Source organism: Hydra viridissima, unplaced genomic scaffold, assembly GCF_058129835.1.
Source record: "Hydra viridissima isolate aposymbiotic clone 2 unplaced genomic scaffold, HvirCarnegie_v1 scaffold_9, whole genome shotgun sequence".
NCBI classification, from domain to species: Eukaryota; Metazoa; Cnidaria; class Hydrozoa; order Anthoathecata; family Hydridae; genus Hydra; species Hydra viridissima.
In genome coordinates this window covers 5,143,933-5,171,674 of record NW_028324308.1, presented here as the reverse complement: position 1 = coordinate 5,171,674, position 27,742 = coordinate 5,143,933, and the positions used below count along the sequence as shown (strand labels likewise).

Here is a 27,742-nt window from a genome sequence, read left to right as displayed (position 1 = left end):
CATCTTTACAACTTGCTGTGAGGGGGATTTAAAACAATTTCAAAAGAGTTTGGCCTATTTATTTAATTCCAGAAGTCAGAAACCCCTTATATTTAAGGGGTTGTTGATTTCATGGGAAATTTGTTTTGCAACGTTCATTTCATTTTAACATTTTTTAAAAATTTTTGGTAGGTTGGTAAAAAAATTTAATAAACCTTTAAAGAAATAGCTGTAGTTCAAAAAAACCTTTAAAGAAATAGCTGTAGTTTGCGCTTTATGCTTCAAAAATGTGAAACTTTTAACTAACATTTTTAAAGTAGCTCGTGCGAGTTCTTTAAAAAAAAAAAAAAAAAAAAAAAGTGAAAAACTTCGTTCTTTAAAAACATCTTAATCCAAAATAATAAAAGTTTACAATAAAAGTTAAAAAATCTTCATGTTTACTTATTCTTGACAGGGTTGGTACATTTAACTCAAAGTTTTAGGTTAAATTAGGAATGCTTTCTTTTGCTATAGCAATTGTATATCCGATTCAGGGGCGAGCTGCTCACATGTTAAAGGAGTATTTATTTTATATTGAGTGTGCAGTTAACTGAGATTTTAAAACATGCATTGAAAAGAACACGTGTAACTAAACAACGTGTAATTTTTTTTGTTAGACAGTAAACTCCCGGTTTTTCGAACCGGCACTTATTTGAATATCCCGCTTGATCGAAGCAGTTTTCCTTCCCCGCGAATTTTTCTCAGTTATTCGAAGTAAATTCTTATTCCCTTATGAGGTTCAAATAACCAGGAGTTTACTTATCTATTTTTAAATCTATCATTCGTTTAGTGTGGTTATCAATCTTCTGATGACAATGATTGTGGTGATGATGGTGGCAATGTTAAAAACAACGTTGATATCCCTATTTCATACAGTTACAAAGTTTTGCAAACTTTTCAAAAGCAGCAAAATGTTATGAATTAAGTAATAATACTGCTGCTCATTTAGCTACAGGTATACTCATTGACTATGGCACGGTAATAGTTACTGATAGAGCTAATATAATTGCAGAAAAAAAAAATTTAATAGGAAGTTTCAAATGGGAGAGCAACTTGGGATCAAACATAGTAAAGAGACTTTTCAATTCAAAGTTATTAGAGCTGGTAATAAAAAAGATAAAGAAACAAGTTTAAAGAAATTATTTTAAGTTTAAAGAAATTTTTCTAAAGAAAATGAAAAAATTTAAATTTTTAGGGCGCCATTTTTCTTTAGCTTGGGTCGCGTTAAGAGATATTTAGAAATAGTGCCATGAATCCTAAAGATTTGCTCCAGAATAAGACCATTGTTTTGTATATTGATGATTGTTAATTTGTATAACTGACGTTTTAATTTTCTTAGATCAATACCATACACTTTAAGCATACTAAACAGATGTTGACTGGAGAGGTGGCGTGTTCAGCGCTCTAACCTTGAGTAATGGGTTCAGTCATTATCAAAACTCACCTCTTTCGGAAAATTGAAGCGAAAATCAGTTTCAAAAATCTATGAGCAAAACCTGGTAGCGTGAGTCCGCCTAGATCAGTTTGTACGTTCATGTATAACGCAAAGTTTCACTATATTCAAAGTTCTCAGACATGGTTCAAAGTAAAAAATTTTAAATTAACTCAGATTGTTTCATAAATCCTTTCTCCTCGATACTTTTTTATGAAAAGGATTTTTTATAAAAAAAACTTTGTTATTTCGTTTGTTAAAATTTTTTAGAAATATTTTTCTTTTTCTCACGATTGAATCGATTGTAGCAATCAAATAAACTACAGATGATATATAACTTTTTAATTTCTATAGAAAAATGCTCATTTGGTTGTCTTCCGTAAAGGCAGAATTTTAATCGAAACCACTTTAAAATATTCCATGACGTCAAGGCTCTCGTAGTCAATATTCGAGAGTTGCTTATGTTCGCTTGTCCATAAATCACAGTTTCCCTGACTGTTAGGCAACGCTTAGAACTGCTTGGGCGAAGAATTATTATAAACATTCAATTGAGCTGCTCGAACATTTAAGTCTTAACTTAATTGATGGATTGGTTGCAATAATCTAGTCATCCGATGATGCATAAATTATTAGTTGTAATGTATAAGTTTGTAAATTCGTATAGGATATCTTATCTAAAAAACGTTGACCTACTCGTTTGTCTAAAGTTATAGTGTAGAAACATGGCCATTTACAATGAGTGGCCGAACTTTTCAACGTTAGCAGAATCAAAAATTGTAAAGATTAATACAAATGAAATGTATGATTTACCTGACGAATTCAACAAACTGAGAAATGTTGTTGAATTGCGACTAGTTCGCAATATTTTCAAACCAGGAAGAGGCTTTTCTGAATTACCACCAACAATATCCCAAGTCATCACTTTAAAGCTTTTAGATATGCGTGCAAATCCGTTGGAAAGCATACCCCGGAGAATATGTAGTTTGCCTAATCTATCTGTACTAAACCTTGAAAGCTGCAAAATAAATACCATTCCTGATGAGTTTATGAATTTATGCACTTTAAAAGATCTTATTTTAGATTACAATAACATTACGATTCTTTTGAATATTCCTCATAATGTTAGTTATCTTTCACTAGTGGGAAATGCTGTTTCTGATCTTTCTGCTTTGTGTAATCTCAAAAAATTGACTCTCTTAGATGTCAGTGAAAATAACATATGTAGTTTACCTGAAGATCTCTTTGAAAATAAGCAAGATCTGCAAAAGTTAATTGTTCGAGAAAATTATGTTGAATTTTTGCCAAAATCAATTGGGAAGTTGCAGTCATTATGTGTAATGAATTTTAGTAAAAACAAACTTAAAGACTTGCCTGAAGAAATTGCAAATCTAAGATGCCTCAAATATCTCAACCTTTCTTATAATCAGTTAACATCTCTATCAAAATCATTAATAGCATTAGATAACCTAATAAACGGAAATTTTTTTTGTGGCAGTAATCCACTCCAAAAACCTCCAATTGAGGTTGCAAGAGAAGGATTAAGCATGATAAGGGTTTATTTTGCAGCATTAGAAAGAGAACCTGAAATTCATAACAAACGAACTAAAATCGTAATTCTAGGAGAAAGTGAATCTGGTATGTAAATGTACATATACTATGCATGTTAATTATAATATATTCCTAAAATAGATAAAACAATATAGGTTATGCCAAAACTTAAAGTTGTATGCATAGCATATACATAATACACACATAGATACATACATAGATACATACATAGGTACATACATAGATACATACATACATATATACATACATACATACATACATACATACATACATACATACATACATACATGCATGCATGCATGCATGCATACATACATACATACATATAACACATATAATACATTATATATATATATATATATATATATATATATATATATATATATATATATATATATATATATATATATATATATATATAATAGGCACATGAATTTAAGTTTTATTATAATTTATAGAGTATTCTATTTAATTAAGGTAAAACTTCATTTGTCCATGCTGTTGTCAATGGAAGAGAGCAAAGAGATTGTGAAAAGGCTTCAACAATTAGTATTGATTTTTTCCAATGGAAAGCACAGCCACTATCAAAAAATGGTTTGGAAATACTTTTTGTAGATTGTGCTGGCCAGAAAAAATATATGGTTACACATCAGCTTTTTGTCTCCCAAGGTGTGTATAAATATTTCTAATAAAGATTATGTTTTCAGACTATTTTATTGGTTTTTGATTTTTATGTTTTTGTTAAATTTTATGCTGTTTTAATTTACTTTTTAGCAAAATAAATTAAATTAAAAAGCATTGAGCCAAGTAAAAATTTCCTAATATTTTCTCAAATATGACCATCTTAGATTTTAATGAAACATGTTGGGATGGTGTTTATCAATGAGAAAAGCAAACCCTAAAAGCTCAATATCTTATGTCATTTTTGAGAAACAACTAATAATAAAAAATAGGCCATTATTCTTTACATTTTTCCCCTCAAGTAAAAATTACTTTTTCTTCAATTTTAGAGGTTAATAACTTAACAACAAATTGTTTCATTATCTCAATTTTTCCAAACTAGTTAGTAATCTGTGATACTTTTTGATACTTTTAGACAAGCAAAAAAATTTAGATTTTCCCATGGTGACAGGCTAAACACGAAGTTCTCTTTACTAAATTGTATTTGTTCTGATTTCAAAAAAGCTTGCTTTTATAAATAAGTTTTTGAAATGTTACAAATCATAGTGGATATTGATCTACTCATGCTAGATAGATTTAAAAAAATTGAATAAAATTTTGGATAAAAAAAAAAAATTGAAATATATATTAATCAACTTGTCTCTTGAATTTTTTAATATATGCTAATCAACTTTATTCTATCAGAAAATACTTAATAAAAAATGAGCAGGAATTCATTAATAAACCTCTAAAGTAGATTACAGAAATCAAGATAAATTTTCCTAAAAAGAAGAAAGAAAATAACTTTTGGAATTCATAAATTTTAGCAAAGAATGTAAAATTTCATAAATTTTAAATACTAGCTATAACACTAAATATGTTAAACTAAAGTCTGTTGAAGTATAATAAAATTCTCAAATATAGTTAAACTTCTTTTATTGGCTTCTTGTTATGAAGTTGACTTCATAACACTTTCTTCTGACAGAGCTCATCTTAGGAGCTTTAGCTAGCTCCTAAGATGAGCTCTGTCAACCCAAGTCCTTTTGCTTTTTTAAAACTTTCTAGAACAACTAATAACTGAAAGAAGAAATCTTGTTTTTGGATCTAATGAGGCTGTACTCAGTTTAATCTCTAGATTACCTAAATTGTCTAGCAATTTTGGTACACTATTACCATCTAACTCAATCTTACAGTAGCCTCAAAGTATGATATTATTAGTCTTTAGCTATGCCCACAGAGAAAAAATTTTTACAAACATTAAAATGATCCCAATAAAAAGGTGAAGCTCTGGAGGTTGGATGTTCCACCAATATTTCTGGAGATTATCAAGGTAAAAACTCTTGGATAATTACAGTTTTTGAGCTCCTTCATGTGCTCTGAACCATCAGCAACAAATTTCTTATAGTTAGATTCTATGGATCCAAACTTTCTCTTTTTGCTACTTTTAAGTAAGCATTCACCCTCACACAAAAGACATCCAAACCTGCCACTGTACACCCCTGAATAATTTTTGGATATTGGACTTTGAGCTGACCCGAGAGCGCCACCTATCTAGGGTGAAAGTAGACATAGTCCCACACCCAGGAATGTCAATTTTGAAATCAAGTAATGACGTCCGCGGAAATAAATTGGATTTGAAGTCAAAAATCATACTAAAAAAGGACTAGCAGGTGTAACATACAAAAATGCCTAAAAATTTTTTTTGGTAGTTTAGATATTACCCAAAATGGGCATGTATACTACCCATATGTGTGCCAAAATGTGTATAAAATTTCAGGCCAAAATATTGCTTACTTTTGAAATTATGGCAATTCCAGTTTTCAAAAACCTCACTTTTTGCCAATGTCACCATGTAAAGTTACCATCCATTGAGCCACTATCTAAGTTATCCAACAGGCAACACTACACTTTAGCCCTACAGGTTGTGACTTTTGTAACAAGTTTTTTCTAAGACTTAGTGGTAGAGAACTATGTCAAGAAAACTTATCAAGTTAAGGGATTTTCCTTTATTAATATAACTCTTAAATCATAATAAAAAAATGAGTATAGCACCATAGTTGTCTATTTTTTCAAAAAAGTGCATAAAATAAAAGTTGTAGGGCTTAAAAAATTAGAGGGGGTCATTTTTATACAGTTTCCATTAATTTTGTGTTCCACTTGGAGAAATTTTGACAACCTGTGATGTATTTCTAGTTTGGTAAACAAATCTTACTGTCTTACAAATATATGATTGATTTTTCTAGTCAGCTTGAAAAAAAAAAAGATTCTGGGCTTATAAAGTTATATTGAAAACTTTCCAAATAGTTTATTTGTTTAAATAAGTTTCAAAATATTAAGAGAACAAATTATGGTTTCTGCAAAAAAAAAAAGATTGATGAAAAATTTCTACAATTCATTAAGACCATCAAACCAAAAATGATTCTTAATTGATTCAAAAATTTTGTTTAAAGATGTTTACTGTTGTAATCAACAAGGCAGTTTGTCAGTTTTTCCGGGTAATCAGGATGGGTGGTGGATCGCTTGAAGCGCTGCCAATGTTGGCCGAAATCTTGATGGGCTGCTTCGACGGCTTGTTCAGTGAAGCGACCAAGGGAGGAGTTTTGGCGATCAATAAAGTCACTGATGTGGTGAAATATAACATGTAACTTTGGAGTTATATTGCAGTTTGGAAGTGCAAGGAAGGATGTCTTGAATTGTTGGATCTTTTCAAAATAATCGAAACTCAGTTCTGATCCAAAACAAGCTTGAACAACGCTGTCAAACTTCCGAAGTGTATCCACAAAGCCAAGAACTTGGAATGCTGAGTTAGCTTCTGCTAGTTGTTGAAGACGGTCCACATTTTTTAGCAATTTTCGGCACTCATTTCCTTCAAACTGCCCACCATGGTAAGGACTCTGAGCAATGTTGAGGGAAGATGGCCATGCCTCAGCTTCAGGCCTGACACCTTTAAGCATTTTGTAAAGGAGGTTAACAACACCTAGAAGAAGGTGCAACTCAGGGGGAGGAATGATGTCCAAGATGAGTTTGTCATTTGGTCCATTGATGATCGGGTAATGGATGACATTGCCAGTCAATTTAGCTTTGGCATGCACTCCACCAGACCGCCTGAAAGATTTGAAACTTTTCCTGAGGGAGCCCAAAGTTCGAAATGTTCCTGCATTTTCAAGGTTGTTTGCATCAATGTCACACCAGGCACAGGGGTGTGAGCTGGAGTGAGCCTGTAGGCCACAGAGAATGTTGGCCAATTTCAGATCGCATGCGATGAAAAGATTCACAGCATCGCAACCAGCAAGTGCCCATACTTGGTGAACACTTTCATATGTTTCTGGAAACTCTTCAACAACAGCTAGTAGCATCTGACATTTCACTCCAGTGTCTTTGGCAACTCGCTGCGTCAAGGATCTTTTAGCAGGTGAACTTCTAGATTCCTTTTATCTAGATTCAAAATTTCATAAACCCCTTGCCTCCATCAATGCCAAGCTTGACCAGGGGCTCAGAAGAAATATTCCGAGAGGTAAGAACTCTGTTGAGAAGATCCGACAAGCTCTTACAGTGAGCAACTGTAAAATCTCTAGAGTCCTCTTTAGTGCTTGACCCCTTGATTTGTGTGTGTGTGAAGAACTCACTGAGCTGTTGTCCAACAGCTAGGAACTTTGATGCAAAGTTAGGCTCAACTAGTTTTCCAACTGATGCTTGGTTAACTGTACTGACCAATCTCTTGATGCCAACATTGGACAATCCAGTATTCAGTTGAACATTCACAAGGTCTTGAGGAGTCAAAAATGAAGAAGCAGGTTTTGAGGAAGCTCCACTTGGACCTTAAAATGGAATTTCTTTTTTTTTAAAGGATTAGAATATTTTAGATAACTTACTTCTAAATACAGTTTTTGTTGCTGAAAACTATAGCCTCTATTTAGTTCCTTCAAAAATTAAAATTCTGATGATATTTGCAAGTAAAAAAACAATCAATTATGGTGAATTTTGAACAATAATAACTTGTTGTGAGCTCTGTACTATATATAGTAATAAATTTTTAATTACCTGGCGTAATGGGAAATGCATGACCTTAAGAAGCCTTAGAAAGACGAACAGTCCCATGGGGTGAGGCTTCCTTGTTTGTGATTACAGTGGCAGCAATCTGTTCGGCAGCCTTAAGGTTCTCTCTAAAGGTAAACTGGTTGCAGGTGTGTGCTAAACCTTTACCAATTGGACTAAGGCAATCATTGCATCTCAAAGGAGTGTTTTTTTCTTCAGCTTTTGTCTCATCGAGTGGATGCTTTTCATTCATTTGTAATCGTCCAATTTTACACAAGAGGCAATCACAGACATGACCTTGTGTTTCTGTTCTGACAGAAATAGTTGTGAAGTCAAACAGAGGGGGAAGAGTGATATCTTGCCCTTCACCTTTACGCCTCATCATTGTTCTACAGGCTTCACAAATACCTTTAAGCATAAAAAGTGATTTTCATAAGTCAGAGAAATATTGCTGTACCTCAATGGTTTTGCTAGTAAAGCTGTGGTTTTTATGAGAACAGGCAGTTTAAATAAATCAATTAAAAGCAAGCAAGCTTTTTAATTTCATTGCAATACCACAATAAAACTGATTTCCCTATATACATACAATTAAAATCAACCCTACATTACCTTGAGGAATGTGAGAATCAGCTTTATCAAAATGACTCCATAGATTTTGCTGATTTGCTCCAACATAAATGCTGTCAGTTGTCTTGAGCACTTTTTAAGACAAATCAGGCAAACAATTTTCTGATTTTCCTCATGAGTTCTGGCGTGGTTCGGCATTTTGATTGGCTGAGAGAAATATTTTTTTAAATTTTACATAAAAGAAAGTTTCAAGGAAATACCTAATCTATCAATCTTTGCATAATTATAAATATTTTAGTGTAACTTTTAAACATTCTGTTAGCCCCTAAGGGATTTTTATTTGATAAAAAAGTTTTTTTTCACTTACTTATAGTATACAATGCAAACAATTAAATATACTAATCTTTGATTTATATGGATAACTAATGTACTTAAAGTAATTGTGAAGTGTACAAATTTGGGTTAAACTTAAGTGCTTAACAGAGCAATAAGATTGGAAGTAATAAAACTGGACCAAAACTAAGTCCTACAAAAAAATTTATAAAATAAAATATGTTTCTTTATTATCCCGTAAACTGCTGTCAAAATTTCATAACTTTATCTTGAAAATTGCCGGTGATTTAAGCGAAATACTTTGACAACTGAATTTACGGCAAAACAATGCAAGTCTTAGTGAACAACAACTTGGAGTCACCTTCAATATAAAACAACATTACAAAATTGACTAAAAAGAATGAAAGTATCACTGTTCATTTTAATGTTAAATTTTAAATGTTTCTTACCTTATTACTTAATAAGTTCTTTGAGAATAATGTGAAAATTTTCAAGGAAAACAAAAGTGTAAACAGAGATCAACTTGTTAAGAACACAAGTCAATTTTTCAATTTTCATGGTTTTGCAAAATTTTCAATAATGCCTAAAATTTTTTTTATAGAACTAAAATAGATGTTAAAGCCATTTTAAATACTTTTTTACTTTCATGAAGTTCTGTTAAAAATCGTAGCTAGGTAAATCTTGAAAATGCCGTTGGCAATTTAAAACAATGGAGATAAATTTTATAACAGTCATTTCAATAGTTGATTGAAATTTTACTTAATAAGATTACTGAACTTAAATAACTGCCCAAAATTCCTAAGCAGTTCCGAATTTAACTTTTTTTTCAAGCTGACTAGAAAAATCAATCATATATTTGTAAGACAGTAAGATTTGTTTACCAAACTAGAAATACATCACAGGTTGTCAAAATTTCTCCAAGTGGAACACAAAATTAATGGAAACTGTATAAAAATGACCCCCTCTAATTTTTTAAGCCCTACAACTTTTATTTTATGCACTTTTTTGAAAAAATAGACAACTATGGTGCTATACTCATTTTTTTATTATGATTTAAGAGTTATATTAATAAAGGAAAATCCCTTAACTTGATAAGTTTTCTTGACATAGTTCTCTACCACTAAGTCTTAGAAAAAACTTGTTACAAAAGTCACAACCTGTAGGGCTAAAGTGTAGTGTTGCCTGTTGGATAACTTAGATAGTGGCTCAATGGATGGTAACTTTACATGGTGACATTGGCAAAAAGTGAGGTTTTTGAAAACTGGAATTGCCATAATTTCAAAAGTAAGCAATATTTTGGCCTGAAATTTTATACACATTTTGGCACACATATGGGTAGTATACATGCCCATTTTGGGTAATATCTAAACTACCAAAAAAAATTTTTAGGCATTTTTGTATGTTACACCTGCTAGTCCTTTTTTAGTATGATTTTTGACTTCAAATCCAATTTATTTCCGCGGACGTCATTACTTGATTTCAAAATTGACATTCCTGGGTGTGGGACTATGTCTACTTTCACCCTAGATAGGTGGCGCTCTCAGGTCAGCTCAAAGTCCAATATCCAAAAATTATTCAGGGGTGTGTAGCTACTAAGACCAAATAAAGAATTGCCACATTTAAGACCAAACACCAATTAGTATTTAATTTTCTCCAACCTCAATTGAGCTAATAATTATATTTCATTTTAATAATTGAAATTTCATTTATGCCTCTTGGATATCATTATTTTCATATGATCAGTTTGAGAGTTTGTCCATTAAATTGAAATATTATTATTAATAATTATTGTCCATTATAAATATTTTATTAAACTAAACATTTATTTGTGTATTTTTCCACTTCATACAAAGCATACCATTACATATAACAAAAATATTTTAAAAAAACAAAAACAAAAGTTTTTCTCAGTATAATGCTCTCTTCAAGTCATGTTTTAAATGTAATTTCGAATGTGAACTAGAAAAATCTCTAGCACAAAATTAAAAAATTTTGTTTCAACCATTTTAGTAAAAATTATACATTGAATGGTCTGTAAATCATACTGTGCAAATAATTCTTTTTTTTTTTTTTTTTTTTTTTTTTTGAATGTTTAACAAAAACCTTGCGTATATAACATTCCTTTTTAAAGATATTTTAATATAGTAAATCAATATTTTTTAAGCTTAACAGTTTAAAACCTCTTTTTTAAACCCAATAATAACAGCCAGCCAAAAAATATTGAATCAAACCAAAATTTACCCTTGGGGTCAGGGGAGCACAGTATGAATCATACAAAAAATTAGTGTAACAAATAAAAATTAGTAGATTCATAGATAATAGATCTTTTAAATCAAAGATGTTTTTTATTAATCTGGGTGGGGGACTTTTTGATAACATATAACTTTTATAATAAAGACCTCTAATCACCTAGTCTTTTCCAAAATGTCTATCAAAATATTTCAAGTCTAACCTGCCATTATAGGAAAATGTTGAATTTTCAATTTTCTGCTCATATGAAGGTATCCAAAAAGTATTTACTAGCTTGAAAAAGTTATGTAAACAAAGAAAAGTTATGTAAACAATTTTTTCTAGAGTTATCAACCTCTAAAAGTGGAGAAAAAATAGCTTTTGGTGAAGGGGAGAGACTTCACACATAATTGCCCATTTTATAGTAAGTCACTTCTCTAGAACTAAATGAAATAATGAGCTAAAACTTTCTGGATCAGCTTATCTCATTGATATAGACATCCCAACAAATTTCATAAAAATGTAAGGTGGTCAATGTGGGGTCTTGTATATTTTTGGTGCATTTGATATGGAATGACCTATTTTTTGATTGACTGATTTTCTATTTTTTTTATATGTTTTACTCTAACAAATGAGGATATTTTTTTTAAATTAGGTACTCTGTTTGCGATTATTGTTGACTTAGAAAAATATAAACCAGATCCTTCATGTTTTAAAAAACAGATTGGGTATTGGTTGGACCTTGTGATAGCTCGTGTTCCGAATTCAAAAATATTGATTATACCAACACACATTGATTTGATTAAGGATCCTGATCTTATAACTGGTAGATGCAGAGATATAATAGAAAGAGTTCATAACTATATTGATGAGAAAAATCAAGATCAAAAAGATGATTTTAAATCTCTTGCAAGACCGTATCTGCCAACATCTTATTTAGTAAATACTGAAGTATGTTAAAGTTTAGAGTTTGTTAAAATTGTTTACTTTTTAGAATAATTACATTTAGTTAATGTTGAATCCGTAATCTAAGTAAAAGATCATTTTGTATTTAGACAGGCAAGAAGGAATTCAATTTGAGATCAAAAGAGATGATTGGTGCATTACTTTTTTAAATACTAAAGGTTTTTATAGGGTTAAAAAAATTCCACTGCTTGATCATGCAATTTACAAGATTCACATTCAGCACCTAGCATCTCATCATGCAGATTTCTGTTTTGTTTCAGCTCCCAGTCTAGGCTTTCTTTGTTAAGATTCAGAAAAATATCTTTTTTTTTTCATCACACATTATGAAGACATTTTGTATATAAAATTCACCATTATATAAAAGTCTATGTAAAAGTTTTCATGTGTAATGTTTTTATTTCAGATGCTGTTTCAAAGATAAAATAAGAATATATGAAAACATATGCATAAATTTGCATAAGTTTACATAGGCTCAGGGTAAAGCATTTAAGTTTTAGCAGTTCTTTGTATCTTGAGGTTTAGTTATGAAATCTTTTTATATCAAAAGAAAACAATTACTTTTGGTCTTATCATTCCAGTTGAAAAGATTTATTTCAGTGAGTTTATCTATAGTCTAGCCTTTAGATATAACAGAGTTTTACTTCTAAACAAACAATTTTACTATATCATTTCTTATTTAGGATTATTTCTGCCTTATTATTTAGTAATAATTGATTTTTATTATCAATAAATTTATTTATGCTTGCTATGCAAGATATTCTTTTAGCTAAACTAAAATTTGAGCTTTTATGTATTAGATTCATCATATTGTTCCAAAGAAGCACACCATTACTTTAGTTCCTATCAGCAATAAAGGAGCATTTCCTGGTCTCACTAAATTGAAAGAGGAAATTATACGAGTAGCTACTCATGAACACTTATGCCCTAATACCAATCATGTTGTTCCAGAAAGTTGGATTAAACTTGAGGAGCTATGCATTAAAGAAAGAGGCCTTTTGAAACCTCCTGTCATTTCTGTTGATGAACTAATGAATAAAATTGATCAGCTTATGAATAAAAAAGGATATTTTCAATCTAAGGAAGATGCTATTCAAGCTTTAAGGTATATAGATTCTGTCGGACCTGTGCTTTACTTTTATGGCGTTGAAAACTGTGAAGTTGTCTTCCTTCAACCTATATGGCTGTTAAAACTGTTGAAGTTGGTATTTCGTGATGATCACCAATCAAATTTATTCTATTGCGAAAGATTTTATGAAAAATATTTTGAGAAAGATTTTGATCAAGAAAAAAACTACCTGCTGGAAAAAGCAAAATTATCAAAAAAACTTTTGAGGTAACTTGTTATTTCTTGTAATAAAAAAGATTTACAACAAAGACAAAAAATCTTGAAATAGAAGATGTATAGGATGTAGAGTTGAGACTTTTAACTAGCTTATAGAGTTATGAATTATACTTATAAATTTTATTTGCTTTGGTTGAAAGAAAAGAAAATTAGCTGAATTTTGAATGCTTTTGATATTTTATCACTGCCATTTTAAGACACATTTCATAATCATTGTATATATATATATATGTATGTATATATATATATATATATATATATATATATATATATATATATATAATTTAATATGCTGTTGTCCTTTTTCTGCATTAAAGGTGCCTTTGGAACGATGAAATTAAAGATAAATTACTTTTCAAGCAAGTCATAGTAATACTTAAAAAATTCGATTTTGTTTATGATATGAAAAAAAAGAAGGACAAAAAACATTTTTTGCTTGTACCCTTCTTTTTTAAAGATCAGCAACCTACACAAGTAAGAAAAAAAATGCCTGATGAGGTAAATTATTCATTACCCATTTTACTAAGATGAACCTTTTTTAATTTGTTTATTTCGGTTTTTCATTATTATTTCTTTAAATTTTCTTAACTATTCATTCATTATTTGTTTTTTTTCCTTTTGTCTTTTCTTAACTTTTGGTTTTACAGAAAAAAATTGTGACAATGCTAGAAACAAAGGGAGTTTGTCCAGATGGTTTTTTGAAACGTTTCATTGTTAAGGTATATTCCAAGAACTTCTTCTCTAATTACTATCCATGGAGTGAGGGATTTTATGGAATAAACCAAGATGGCAGAATTTTGTGTAAACATAAAACTACTCAATATTCAAGTTTCATTAAAGTTACTGGTTTTGCTAAAGCACCTGATATTTGTCATTTGTGGAAATATCTTATACCTATATTGCAAGTATATTACTATTGAGTTTTTTTATTAATACTCTTAAGGTGTTAACATGTTATACAACTTTTACTGAAAACTGTAAAAAAAGAAGCAAATTTAATGAAATGGTTAAAAAAAAATTAACAATTTACAAAGTTTACACCCCACAACAAATAGGAAACAATTACAGTGGCAGATACAAGTTATTGTTTTGGGGGAGCTGAGCAAAATTTCTGCAGGCAAATTTTAAAAAGCTAATTTCCAAGTAATTTAAGAAAATTAGTATCTCAGCTTAATGTGTCCAATTCCACAGTTTTTAGAATCCAAGGGTTTATCTTTAATGTTATCTTTATATTTAATGTTTAATGTTTATCTTAAATACCATTATAATAATAAGATAATAATTTTTTGTATCAATTGAAAAACTAAGTTACAATAATCATCAGTAAAATCTGACAAAAATTACATTCCATAACTGTAGTTGTTAATTTTTTTCACAATATTATTATATAAATGTCTAGAACTTAGAATTTGTAACATTGACACTTTTTACCAGATTAGACAAAAGTTATTGATGTATTTTAATTATATTTCTCTCATAATGAACTTAAAACCTGGTAAATGCTTTGCCTAAACAGTTTGCATGAACATTTATGAGGATGATAACAATTTTAACAATTCATTTACAAAAAGAACTTTATTAATGCCAGTAAAAAAAAAAAGAAAATGATTTCCCCAAAATTGATAACTGCAATGACAAAGCAATAAAACTGCTTTCTGTTTATTAACTTTAGAAGACTCAGCCATTGGTTTAATCTAAACTTTAAGTATGGATTGATATGATATTATACACTTCCCAACAAAATTCTAAGACCACATTAGTTTCGACTATTAACAACAACAACTTATAAAAATAATAACATAATTAGAATGTGCTTAATTAAAATGCACATAAAATGAATTAAATACTAAAAGCTTTTAGCATTTAAAAAAATAAAATATTTTGTTTGAAATTTTTTTATTTTTAAACAAGAAAATTTTAAGACCATTTTAGTTTTTGTCTAAGTAAATAGTGAATTGATTCACCATTTTTTTGGTATTGAATGAATAAAATTTTTTAAATTGTTTGATTCATCTTTTAACATTGGTATTATAAAATTGCTTTCAATTTGCATAAACTAAATGAACCAAATCACTCCATATGTTTTCAATAGGATTTAAATCTGGGTTGGTTGGAGGCCATTGTAAAATATTTTCTTTCTTTGAAACTATTTTTTTGTATGATTTGAGCCATGGATGCTAGGTCCATTCTGCTAAAGAATTGGATTTTTTCTATTCATTTTTTTAAAGCAAGGTAACAAATTTTTTTTAAGTAGTTCTGTATAATCTTCTAAATTTAGAGTAACTTTAACAAATACAATGCTTGATTTTGCTCTACTTCCAAAAGCTGCCCAAACCATTAAACTACCACCTCCAAAATTATGTCTTAATAAAAATTTGTTTATATCGTCTAATGACAAGTAAAACTCATTAAATGACACTGCAGCTAATTTGAGATAATCAAGTTTTAGTTTACTTTGTTAAAATCCCATTTATCGAGATATCAATGTGATATCTCTAGATAAAATACTACTATTTCGGATTGATTTCACACTTAGTGACTTTTTCTTGCAATATGTTGTTAACATTTGGGCATCATAGTGTATAAAAGTCAATTTCCCATAAAACTGTACTTAATGAGTTTTACTTGTCAACTGACGATATCATATCAATAATACTGATAACCATCATTCCTATCTAGATTGAACTTATTTTCATCAGACCATACAACATCACTCCAATCTAATCTAGCTTCTTTTTGTCTTTGAGTAATTGCTGGTTATCTTTTTAATTTTTCTTATAAGTAGTCAATGAATCTGTTTTGAATACTGACTAAATGATTTGAACACTTGCAACTAATAGTAAATCACTTTTTATCTTCTCAGCAGAAATTGTTGAATTACTTACTAACTTAAAATTTGCTTGTTGAGCCCTTTTATTAATTATCTTTTTACGTCCTCTTGTTTTCTTAAAAACAAAGGGATTTCTATTTTCTATTTCATTTATTTAAAACTATTTTTCCTTTAAGATAATTATGAACATTAGTTTTTTATCTGTTTTTATTATTATTTTTTTTGCTATTTCTCTTTCACTTTGGTTCTTTGAATAAATAGCATCAATTTTATCTCACTCAAATCAGTGATGTCTTGATTTGCCCATTTTTTAAATTAAGCAATATAATCTAAAACAAGAGTATTTTTAAAAATTCCTTATATTAATTTATATAAAAATAAAAATTAAATAAAAAATAGAGAAAATTCAATTTCAATGTTTCAAGAAATAAAGTAGTTTTAAAATTTTTTTGTTTTGAAAAAAATTCGTAGTTTCAATTTTAAAAACATTTTTTTCTAAGCCAAATTTTTTAGATATTCATTGTATATTAGATATTATTATTATCATGGATATCATTAGATACTCATATATGTAAACTGTTATTTATTAGAATAATATACTTAAAATAAGAATTTAAATTATTGTTTTAATAAAGAAATTTTTATAAAATTGTCTTAGAATTCTGATGTGAAGTGTATAAAATCTGATTGATTGTCAAGGAAAGTGTGAATCCTTATCAAATGTGCTGTTCAAGTTTAAGCCTAATATGTGCAGCTGAAAAAATTTTAAAAATGTTAAATGCAGCTATGTAAATAAAATATCCTAACCTCAATCTCTGAAACCTGCCTAAAACTCTAAAAACTAATAATTACAGTTGGAAAAGAACCCAAACCCATCAAGAACAATCCAAGATGAAATACTAAAGCTGTAAGTTTAAATTCTTGAGAAACTACACCTCAAAGTAAATTTGTAAAACTTAAATTCGTTCCCACAAAAATTTATTAAGAATTTAGAGTTCAATGTTGAACATTGCAGTAGACAAGTTAAGCTTTTGCATTTTTAAAAGTGTTGCATGGTGAAACTTTTAATGATTTCTTTATCTTTAATTTAATCAGTTTTTGGTCTATGAACAAAGGGATTGGTAATTTCTGTAAAAAGTCTCTGCAATAAACTTGCACAGAACATTGCGCTGGCTATGGCTTTATTTGTTAGATAAAGTAACCAAACACTAATTCTTTTCAATCAAAAGTTCAAAAGTTTTGATAACAAATAATTAAAAGGAGTTGAGCTGAACCAAACAAAACCTGATTGAAAATATAACATAAAATCAATGCTCTTTCCCACCTTTGATATTAATATAGTGTAATATTTTATTAAGGTGAAAAAATAACTTTCAGAGAAAATGTATCAATGTCTTTCTGTAACATTTTTTCACAAAATGCATAACAAAAATACATAATTTATTTTTGAACAAAAGTCAGTTTATATATATTATATTTATATTTTATTTTGCTTTGGGAAGTATTAGAATAATAACAATCTTCTTATTTATAAAAAGTTCCTGTTAAATTTGTTTGAAATGACTATTATTTAAATTAATGATTATGAAAATAGTTAAAAGATGAATTCCTAAATAAAATCCCAAAATAAAGAAAAAATTCCTAAATAAAAAAATTCCTAAATAAAACAAAGAACTCTAAGTACATTGGTAAAAATTGGGTTAAAAAAGGAGCTGACTTTTCTTATGTAAAGTTTAATTGTTTAGACTATTTTTTGTAAAACTATATTTTTTTAGAAAATTAGTATCTCAGCTTAATGTGTCCATATCTACAGTTTTTAGAATCCAAGGGTGATTTTGTAAAAGTTATGAAACAGTTATTATTAAGTTCATTATGCAGAAAAAGAATGTCACTAATTTTTGTTCCATTAGATGTTAAGTGTAACATTGAGATTTAAAAACTCTCAAATGGAGTTGTTTCATAAACATTAAATTTCTCTTTCTTTGCTTCCCCTTCAGAAGAAGCTGTTAACTTGTTCAATTTTTCATATCTATCAGTCAAAGTATAGATAAAATTTACGTGACCACTAAAACTTAATTGGTTACAAGATAAGCAGGTTACTGGGATAAAATTTTTATATAGTTGTATAAAAATTACTATTTGGAAAGGTGTTAGTTTACATTAAATTATCAGTAAAAATTTTGTTAATTTAGATTTTAGAAAATTTTGTAAAGGAATGGAGAGGAATTTCATATCGTTTGAGATCTTTATGCCCAAATCAGCATAAACCCTCTGCAACCTGGCCATTAGATATTTCAAAGTTGCGTTTAAATTTAGAAGAAACCGTTTGTTGTAATGTAGATGGAAATCTCATTGAGACATGGCTTATCTTCCCACCAAGAGGTTTTCTCTATTTTTCCAATCATTTTCAAAAAATTATGAAACTTATTTTTAAGACAATTTTATTGATGTTGACCTAAAATGATGTTATTTTTTTGTTTTTTTTTTGTTCTTAATAGGGTTGTTATTGGTGTTTATTCCATCTGAACAGCTTGATGAATGTTGTACCAAAAATATGAATGGTCTGTTGATATTTTATTTGTGTTATTTAACCTATCATCTTTTTTGTGTAATCACTTTTAGTTATTTTAGGTCACAATTCTATAATGTAATTTTTATATACTTTGTTTGTGGAGAATCTTACATATATGTGTATATATGTATATATGTATATGTATATATGTATATGTATATATGTATATGTATATATGTATATGTATATATGTATATGTATATATGTATATGTATATATGTATATATGTATATGTATATATGTATATGTATATATGTATATGTATATATGTATATGTATATATGTATATGTATATATGTATATGTATATATGTATATGTATATATGTATATGTATATATGTATATGTATATATGTATATGTATATATGTATATGTATATATGTATATATGTATATATGTATATGTATATGTATATATGTATATGTATATGTATGTGTATATATATATATATACATATATATATATATATATATATATATATATATATATATAAAAATTAACAATTAACTTTTGCTAAATTAATTGATTAATCAATTAATTTTAGATTACTGTGTGATTAGTTTTTAAAAATTAAATCTTTACAATTTACAAAAAGTAGATTTCTATACATTAAGGTTTTATTTCCCTTTTTGTCAGATATGTTTTTTAAAAAATATGAGTTGTTCATAGTATCATCATAAAATCAAAATTTTTGCTCAATGTAGTTGTTTTTCCACAGTTTTTAGACATAAGCAGTTGAAATTATATCACTTTGAATTCAAGGACAAAAATTGCATTACATTGTTTATTAACTGCTCTTTCTGGAGGCTTTGAACCATTTATAATTTTTTAAAATAGTTGTTGGCAAAATGTTATTTGCCAACAACTATTTTAAAAAATTATAAATGGTTCAAATGTTTGTGCTCTAAATAATGCAATTTGAAGTTGATGAATGGAACTATAGTTCAACTGAACAATGTTTGCATTTGAATATTGATTTGTTTTTATTTTCTAATGAAAAATCCTTCCAAACTTCATAAATTTTTTCAGACGATATGTTAAATGGTAGCCAGGCTCTTTGTACTGCCACACTGAAAATCTATTGCTTGTTTACGTGTCTCTGTGTTACCAGAAAAAAAAGTAAAAATAATTCTATTCCGTTTTAAAACAGCAATAAGGGTTATGGAGATCTAATTTATTGAAGTTCATTTTTTTCAAACACGCTAATATTTACATATTTTACTGACATTGTATTGACATTGTATTGAAATAAAAAAATCTTCAGTACTGTAATATACATGCTTTGGCACTTTATTTTACATTTTAAAGAGTCCTAGATAAATAAACCTGAAACAGAGTTTATAAATTAAACTTAGTATGGCTAAAAATTTTGGTTTTTAAAAATTTGTAACTGTTTTATAGTAGGTAGTAGTATACACATTACCTGCACTTTAATTTCAGCTTTTAAAAAGAATGTCTCTTTTTCGTTCTTTTTGAACAGTGTACTTTTTGATGACTAATTTACTAAGCTCTTACAACTTTCTGAAAAGATCTTCTCCTACAGATAATATTGCTAATGTAGTAGAAATTTCTTGGGTTAAGAAACTTCCTTAAAATAAATCTAGATTTAAAACATTTCTCTCTGCTTCAGCTGATGTCAATGGTATGTTAATACGAATTTGAAAGAACAAACATTTTAGAGAAAATATCTTCAAGGTTACTTTCATTAACTTTCAAAAATTTGCTGCGCCATATAACAGGGTCGGTCATTTTTTCCTGATTTAAAATTCCAATACTCTATGTAAAGTAACTAGAAAAAGCTTTAATGACCAAATCTTAATAATAATAATAATCAAATTTTGGAAAAATAGTAAAAAGCCAAAGAAAGGAGTTTTTTTTTCTATAACATAAGCTTAGTTTATTTTTCATTTTTGTTATCTTAATCAAATCTTGTTTTGACTTGTAAGTTGTCATTAACTTTCTTGAGAAGTCCTGGTCTTTGAAAAAACTATAGTTTTTTTCATGTGAGAAACCTTGCTGCTTCTGTAACTTATTTAGTTCTTTGTTCTAAAGACTGCTGAAGAGATTTTTTGTTCTATGAAATTGACAGAGACTTTTATAGGTTCAACTATTATCTGCTTTACTTCTTCTTTGTTCATATCACAGGTGAGAAATGGTCCATAAGAATAAGTCCAATCTGTAAATTCATCAACGATTTTTGTGTTAGAGTTTGTTCCTTTCACAGGCTTTTCACCAGTTTGTAACTTTTTATTGCCAGGGCCTCTGGTTTTCAGAATTTATAATATGATGTATTATCTTTTGTCAATTTTTTTGAGTAAACATGGTCTGTATGGAGAAAGCATACTATCCTGAAAGTTGTACTGTTGGCAATTTACCGCTTCACTTGCTGATATTTCAGAAAATTAAGCTGATAAAGAATATGTTTAGGACCTTCAGTAAACCTGTGTGCCACCTTAATATTAAACCACTTCGGTATATATACCTCAACAATAATTCCACAGTTAGCTCAAGACTTCTTAATGGTTTGCTTTCCAATTTATGTCTTGAGACCTTTTTTGAAGTCCATTAGCAGTTGTTAATCATTTAAAATGGTTTACAGGTCCAGTTCAAGAAAAGATAAAAATTTGGGTATATTTCTTTCTAGTGGCAGACTTGTATCCATAAAACTGATGAGTGGATAGTTCTTTTATTACTTCACCCTTTAGAGTAATAAGTAGCTTTCTAATATCAATATTCTTGAAGGATGAATTAATTTCTTAGAGTAGTTGTATCTAGCATATTGTCTATAATGCCCACTCCACCTGTCGTTACTCTTGCTATCAAGATCTGCTATCAGAGATCACAGGGGAAGTATAGAGAGCACAAACAAGCTAGTTCAACTTCCTAAGTTTGCCTCCAGCCTCTCATTTCTGTGTGTTTCATATTTTTTTCTATGTTTTCAGGTGTAAAAACAGAATCTCTGAACTTTACTTTTGATTTTATGTAATATTTCTATCTTTATTTTTTGTATCTAATATTTCTATACCAGATTGTATCTAATATTTCTATCTTCAGTCTGCAAGTCTTTTATTGCTGTTTTATTCCTTGATCTGGTTATAATTCCAGCAGAAACCTTGCTTCCTGTACCTTGCTAGTTTGGTATTTTTAAAAAATAATGTTAAAAACTAACAGAATAAATTTAATTTTTGATGACTTGTTAATTTTTTATGTTTATCATTTAATTTTTTATTTTTATTTTAAAATATTATGCTTGTGAATAAAAAATATGTTGAAGCCACAGTCAATTAATCTATAGCAACTGTCAGAATTAAACTGTGATATATACATGTGTGTGTGTGTATTTTAAATTATAATGTAATTGTTATATATATTTCTTATATGTGGTTCTCATATTTAATGTTGTCTTTTTTTATCATGTTTCTTTTATATTTCAAGCTGTATGACTTTAAAAATAAACGTATTTTAAAAAAATATCTTAAAGTATCTACTACATTTTCACAATTGTAATTTAAAACTTGTTTAAAATATTTTGTTCTCCCAGCCGGAAATAAGAGTAAAGAAATACACTACTTTTTTAAAAAGCTAAAAAAAATCTTTTGCTTTATTTGTATAGCTAACATTAACATAAATGTAACGCGCCGCTGATAGGCAGATTCTTTAGGGTTAATTGTTAAATTACGTCCAGCTTTCTTTTATTTTTTTAATTTAATTTGGACCAATAGATTACATTTTAGGTTTTCGCCAAGCGTATAAGTCAATACCCATTCTATCTTCTATAAAAAAAAATTTCCGGATTTTTAACTTCAATAAACCACCAACAAGCGAGATTCTACCATCTCAGATGAGATTCTTTTATTTCAAAGTATGGATGAGATGAAAAAACATTGATATGCTTCATGAATCTAACTCTCCAAATGAATTTAGTTTTCAAAGATGTGTTTGAAAGTTTTGTTTTACATAATCATTTGTTCTTTGTAGACTCCATTCTTCCATTTCTATCGAATCGCAATAAGTGTTAACAGTTTGCATGTAAAACAATTTTAAAACATGTAAAACTGCAAAAAGTTGTTGACTTTCACTTCTCATTGGAACTTCCACTTCTAATTGGTTTAGAACAACAATTGCCATCTTGCAAGTTTATTTGAAATTATTTAGTGTTTTCTTTGCACGACCTTATTAAAGAGAAATTTCTATTAAGACATGTGCTAGAAAAAATCTGCGCGGACATTATAAAGGATATTTACTTAACTATTGTATTTCAATATTGAATGTTATATATAGTTTGAAAGTACATTTATTAATATTATTAAATTTCACTTAAGAAAGTTTGTGAAGTTTTTTAGATGCAAAAGCTGATGTCGAGTGTAAAACGTATATTTTGGTGTTAATTGTTCCCGTAGTCACAAAACAAAAGCTTCTTTCACCACATTCACAAAATGCTTGCCAAACTAAGAATTTTTTTAGCGAATTTTTGCATTCCAATTCATTTATAGTTGGAATTCAGTTTCTTGCAATTAATTGCTGAATAATATTGGTGCCCTGAAAGAGATCGGAAATATGCAGCATGATAAGTTTCATGTCAATAATCAAACAAGATTTTTTAGCACATAATTTTTTATAGAGCAGCTTTGAACATCGGTTTGCGACATTTTCTTGTTTTTCTTCACGACGCACAGTGAGTTAAAAAGGTTAAAAAGCGGCAAAAATTACCTATTAAATACATGTACATTAAACATAAACTATACATCAAATAGGGGTTTTTGGAGTCAAGGAATTCAAATTAGGAACCTAAAATTATTTTCATATGCACCAATTACCCGTATCACGCACATGTACGCGTTAAAACGCGCATTAATGGACTTTAAAATTTGTAAATTTTAATTTTAGTAAAAAATTTAGCTTCCTTGACCCAAAATATAACATTATTTTATCAATACACAAACGCTCGTGTTCGCGTACGCGTTAAACGCGCGTGAATGCGTTACAAAACGCGTTATGAGTGTTTAACACACACACACAAAAAAAACATTTTTTGATACAAAAATAAACAAATTTGAATATTAAAATCTTTTCACAATTTAAATTACTAACAAGTTCAGTACTTCTGGAGGCAAACTTCTTCCTTCATAACTCCTGTGTTTTACAAATGAAATTCTAGAGATTATTGGATCTGATCTAATCAAAAGGTAGTGCATCTGATCTTTCATAGTGTTAATTCTTGATACTTTTGCTGTGTGGTGCAACCTTGCATTTCGGATTTGCTTGTTTAGGCTTTCCTGAGCTTCCTCAGAGTATTGAGCAATTGGCAAATCAAATTGCTTTGAAATGGAGCAACCATGTATCAGAATTTTGTGAACACTGGGTGGTATTATATACCAACCATATTTGTTAACTATAATTTTAGCTGTATCTGTACAGTAAACTTCAAATTGATCAGTATCAATATGGTACCCACATGATATTGTAATAAGGATAATGTGCATTCTTTTTATAACTTCTAAATCAACCCCTGTTATTTCAGAGAAAATCTCAGAGTTCTCAAATGCCCTTCTTGAAGTGTTTCCATTGTTGCTATTACCAAAACCTACTTTGGGCTGGTCAACAATGAGACTCAACTTTTCTCTGAACTTTGATTTAATTAAATTCTTCCTTAAACTTACAGAAAGCTTCTCTTTTTCAGTTCTAACTTGAAACTTCTGGTTTTCCATTTTATAACCTAAATGTAAGATGAACTCAAATCATTTTATCCAACAGTGCAAGTTTGACATACCTAGTTTAAGGGTTTTCTCATTTACAGGCTTTTTTTTAACTAAATCTATATCATTCATCTCTTTGGGCTTAGAACCACACACATTACAAGACTGAGTTGACTTTGTGTTAGTTAATGAATTTATTACTTTCCCATTAAACATGGTCATATCAATTTTAAAAGTAACCTTAATAGATATTACTGTACCAGCAATATTCAAATCTGTTGAGAAGGTTTTTAACTGACTAATTTGAGTTTGAAGATCAGTTTCTTCTTCTTTACACAATGCTGACGTCTCTTTTTTATATTGCAGGTGAAGAGGTCTACAAAAGTGGCAACTAGAACATTTAGAATTTTTCCAAAAGGCAATGTTTTCAATTTTAAACAGAAGAGGTACAATTGCTGTGCTAAACAGGCTATCTTCTTGCAACAACTCTTCAGTAAACTTATGACTATCAAATTTTTGCTTGTAAATACTTTGACTTGAAGCTCCATCAAACCCAATTTTCACATATAAAATTCCGTTCATCTCAATTTTATAACTTTCACTTAAATCAATCATATTTATAACCTAGTAACTGTGTGATTTAGCATACTTTGTAATGAGCATTTTGCTGACATTTTAGTTAATTGAACACCTTCAGGATAACATTTCAACATTTCTTCTCCAAGCTTATTAAGACTAGGATATATTTTTACATTGTGAGAAACAAAACTATGCATGAATCTATTTGAAATATCTCCTAAAGGAGCAGGAGGTTGCAGCAAATACTTCAGGGTTTATTTGGCTATAGTTTAGTGGTTTTGTTTCACAAAAATTGAATGTGGAACAATGTGGAACTTTTTTTTGGCTGGCACTTATGTTTAAAATTGTGCATTAAAATTTTAACTTTCAAAAGAAAAATTTTAAAAAAATTGTTTTTTAAATCTAAAAAAAAAAAAATTAATAAATTTTTAATATCTAAGCACTCAGTACCTTAACAAAAAAGATAAAAAAGTTTTGTAAGGAGGTGGAAAATAAGGTTTATTACAAGATAAACATACCTTAAATTTTCATAATTTTATGGTGATAAATTTAACTTTTTACACATATATCCCTTTAACATTAATAATACCTATGGAATTATTTAAAGTTTATTTTAGATCAAAAAGTAGTTTACTTTTACATTTTAAGTCTAAAAACGATTAAGCTTTCACTTTTTTTTTCGGACTTTTTGCCGTTTTTATCTGGGTCACTGTGCGACGAGGAACTTTTTTCTTTTTATAAGATTTATAGCCACAATTTCTCTTTACTTTTTGTATAGTGGAAGCACTTGTCTTAAATTTATTCGCTTAAGTTCAAACAGAAATCTCCGGTTTTCTGTCTATGGCATCTTTCACTTTTTTACCAAGATCTCGTCTAACAAAACTTTATCTGTGATAATCATTTCAGATAAATCAAGTATATATATATATATATATATATATATATATATATATATATATATATATATATATATATATATATATATATATATATATATATATATATATATATATATATATATATATATATATATATATATACTTGATTTGTCTGAAATGATCATCACAAATAAAGTTTTGGTTCAAAATATGAACATATAAAACATATTCGCTAACTTTTATAATGTTAAGAATGTCCAACGTTCAGAGACAACTGTTCAGAGACTTCCTCTGGATAGTAGGTCGATCTATTTTATATTATGTCATTGACATCACTTTTTAATAACAAAGTACATCATTCACATTTTATTTTTTTAAGTGACTTTCTGCATATGTGTATCTAGCAATAAAAATAGTAACTACGCAACCATCTTCATCTAGCTCATATTAATTTTTGCATTAACTACAAATTTGCCTGTATTTTTTAAATTTTGCATTAACTACAAGTTTGTCTTTATTTTTAATATAGTTATTATTCTAACTCCTAATAATATTTTGTAAATACATCTGTTATATTTTAACTGTTAAAAATTATCTATTTGAAATGTACTGTGAAATCGGTTTTACTTATTTAATGATAATTGATAAAAAATTTTAAGACACAGTTAAATTAACCTAAGAATTATGAAAAAATAAGGAAACTTTAATAAACTTTATTATATAGTATTATATAAACTAGTTAATAAACTTTAAATTTGAAAACTTTAGGAAACGTTGATCTTTATTAAAAGTTTTTAAAGCTAAAAACATAGAAACGTAAAAAAAACTGGTCTTAAAATTTTCACCCTATTTTTAAAGTAGGTCACGATGTTTTTACAATAATATTTTTTGATTGTTATTTCGAAACCAAGAAATATTCTTTAATACTCGAAGTTTCATCGTTTAGAATTTCTTATGAGTTTGAAAAAAAAACAGGGTTTTATTCTTTGTTTTTTTTTTTTTTTTTTTTTTTTTTTTTTTTTTTTTTTTTTCAAACATGGTTTTAATTGTATTTTTGTTACAGATAAAGGAACTTAATAAAGTTCATCGTTCGATCTCTAATTTTTAATTTTATTTGTATAGTTTTTTATTTATTATATTAGAATTCTTATCCAAAGACGAGATGAATTTACTCGCCGAGTGTCTTTCCGATCGCCCGGAGGAGCTGCGTCGTGCACTTAATGTTAGTTTATCTGAACTCGACGTTTATGCAGAAACCATTTCTAACTCTTCTGAACGATCGAGGCGAATTATTGAAATTTGGCAACGAAGAAAAGATCCCACAAGAAAACATTTTGTCGACGCGATGCATAACATGCGACCGTATCCCGGTAAAGCTGTTGACATAGTTATATCTAGAAACTGTGTAGTATGTTATTAGTATCTCTCTCTCTCTGACACACTCATCTATATGTGTTTTTATGTATGTATGTATATATGTATGTATGTATGTATGTATGTATGTATGTATGTATGTATGTATGTATGTATGTATGTATGTATGTATGTATGTATGTATGTTTGTATGTATGTAGAGAGAGAGAGATTTGTGTGTTTTGTATATATTTGTAATCTAGAATAATTTTTTTTTTTAAATCGTCTTTTCTTACAAATATAAAGATTTTAAATCTGTTATTGATTTAACTAACTTTTAATAAAATTTTAATACTTACGTTTTGTCAACATTTATTAATGGTTCTCTCTTTAACCTTCGTTTATCTTATATCAAGCATTTTTGTTACTTTCATTGATACTTCAAACTTCCCTTTCTTGTATTTCTTTATCCTCTCCATTTCGTGGAATCTTCTCATCAATCGTAGAATGCTTCTGTGGAAGGAGATTTGAATACTTAGTTTATACCTTTATTGGTTCTGGGGAAAAGTTCGTGGTGTTTTTGCTGATAGATAACGCCAATTGCAAATAACTCATGAAAGACCGCAGGCGTTCGAGCATTACTTTAGGTGTTTAGAAAACTGTTTGCGTTTGAAAATGGAGAA

General features: G+C 28.6%; 1 protein-coding gene across 3 annotated transcripts; it reads left to right on the top strand.

The window, feature by feature from the left end:
• The first annotated feature begins 1,375 nt into the window (after positions 1–1,375).
• LOC145185436 (malignant fibrous histiocytoma-amplified sequence 1 homolog) lies at positions 1,376–27,417 on the top strand. 3 transcript variants are annotated; one of them, XR_016455903.1, is made up of 12 exons: positions 1,376–1,603; positions 1,805–3,085; positions 3,497–3,688; positions 11,499–11,794; positions 11,899–11,941; positions 12,213–12,286; positions 12,607–13,142; positions 13,469–13,649; positions 13,799–14,056; positions 18,174–18,363; positions 18,480–18,542; positions 26,849–27,417. XR_016455903.1 is itself a non-coding variant. In XM_090098563.1 (10 exons), the coding sequence occupies exons 2-10, from the start codon at positions 2,173–2,175 to the stop codon at positions 27,124–27,126; spliced, it is 2,907 nt and encodes a 968-aa protein (XP_089954689.1). In that variant the 5' UTR covers positions 1,376–1,603; positions 1,805–2,172; the 3' UTR covers positions 27,127–27,417. The 3 variants fall into 3 exon arrangements, 1 of the variants encoding a protein (XP_089954689.1); XR_016455902.1 differs by lacking the exons at positions 11,899–11,941; positions 12,213–12,286 and having other exon boundaries at positions 13,799–14,052; XM_090098563.1 differs by lacking the exons at positions 11,899–11,941; positions 12,213–12,286.
• The last annotated feature ends 325 nt before the right edge of the window (positions 27,418–27,742 follow it).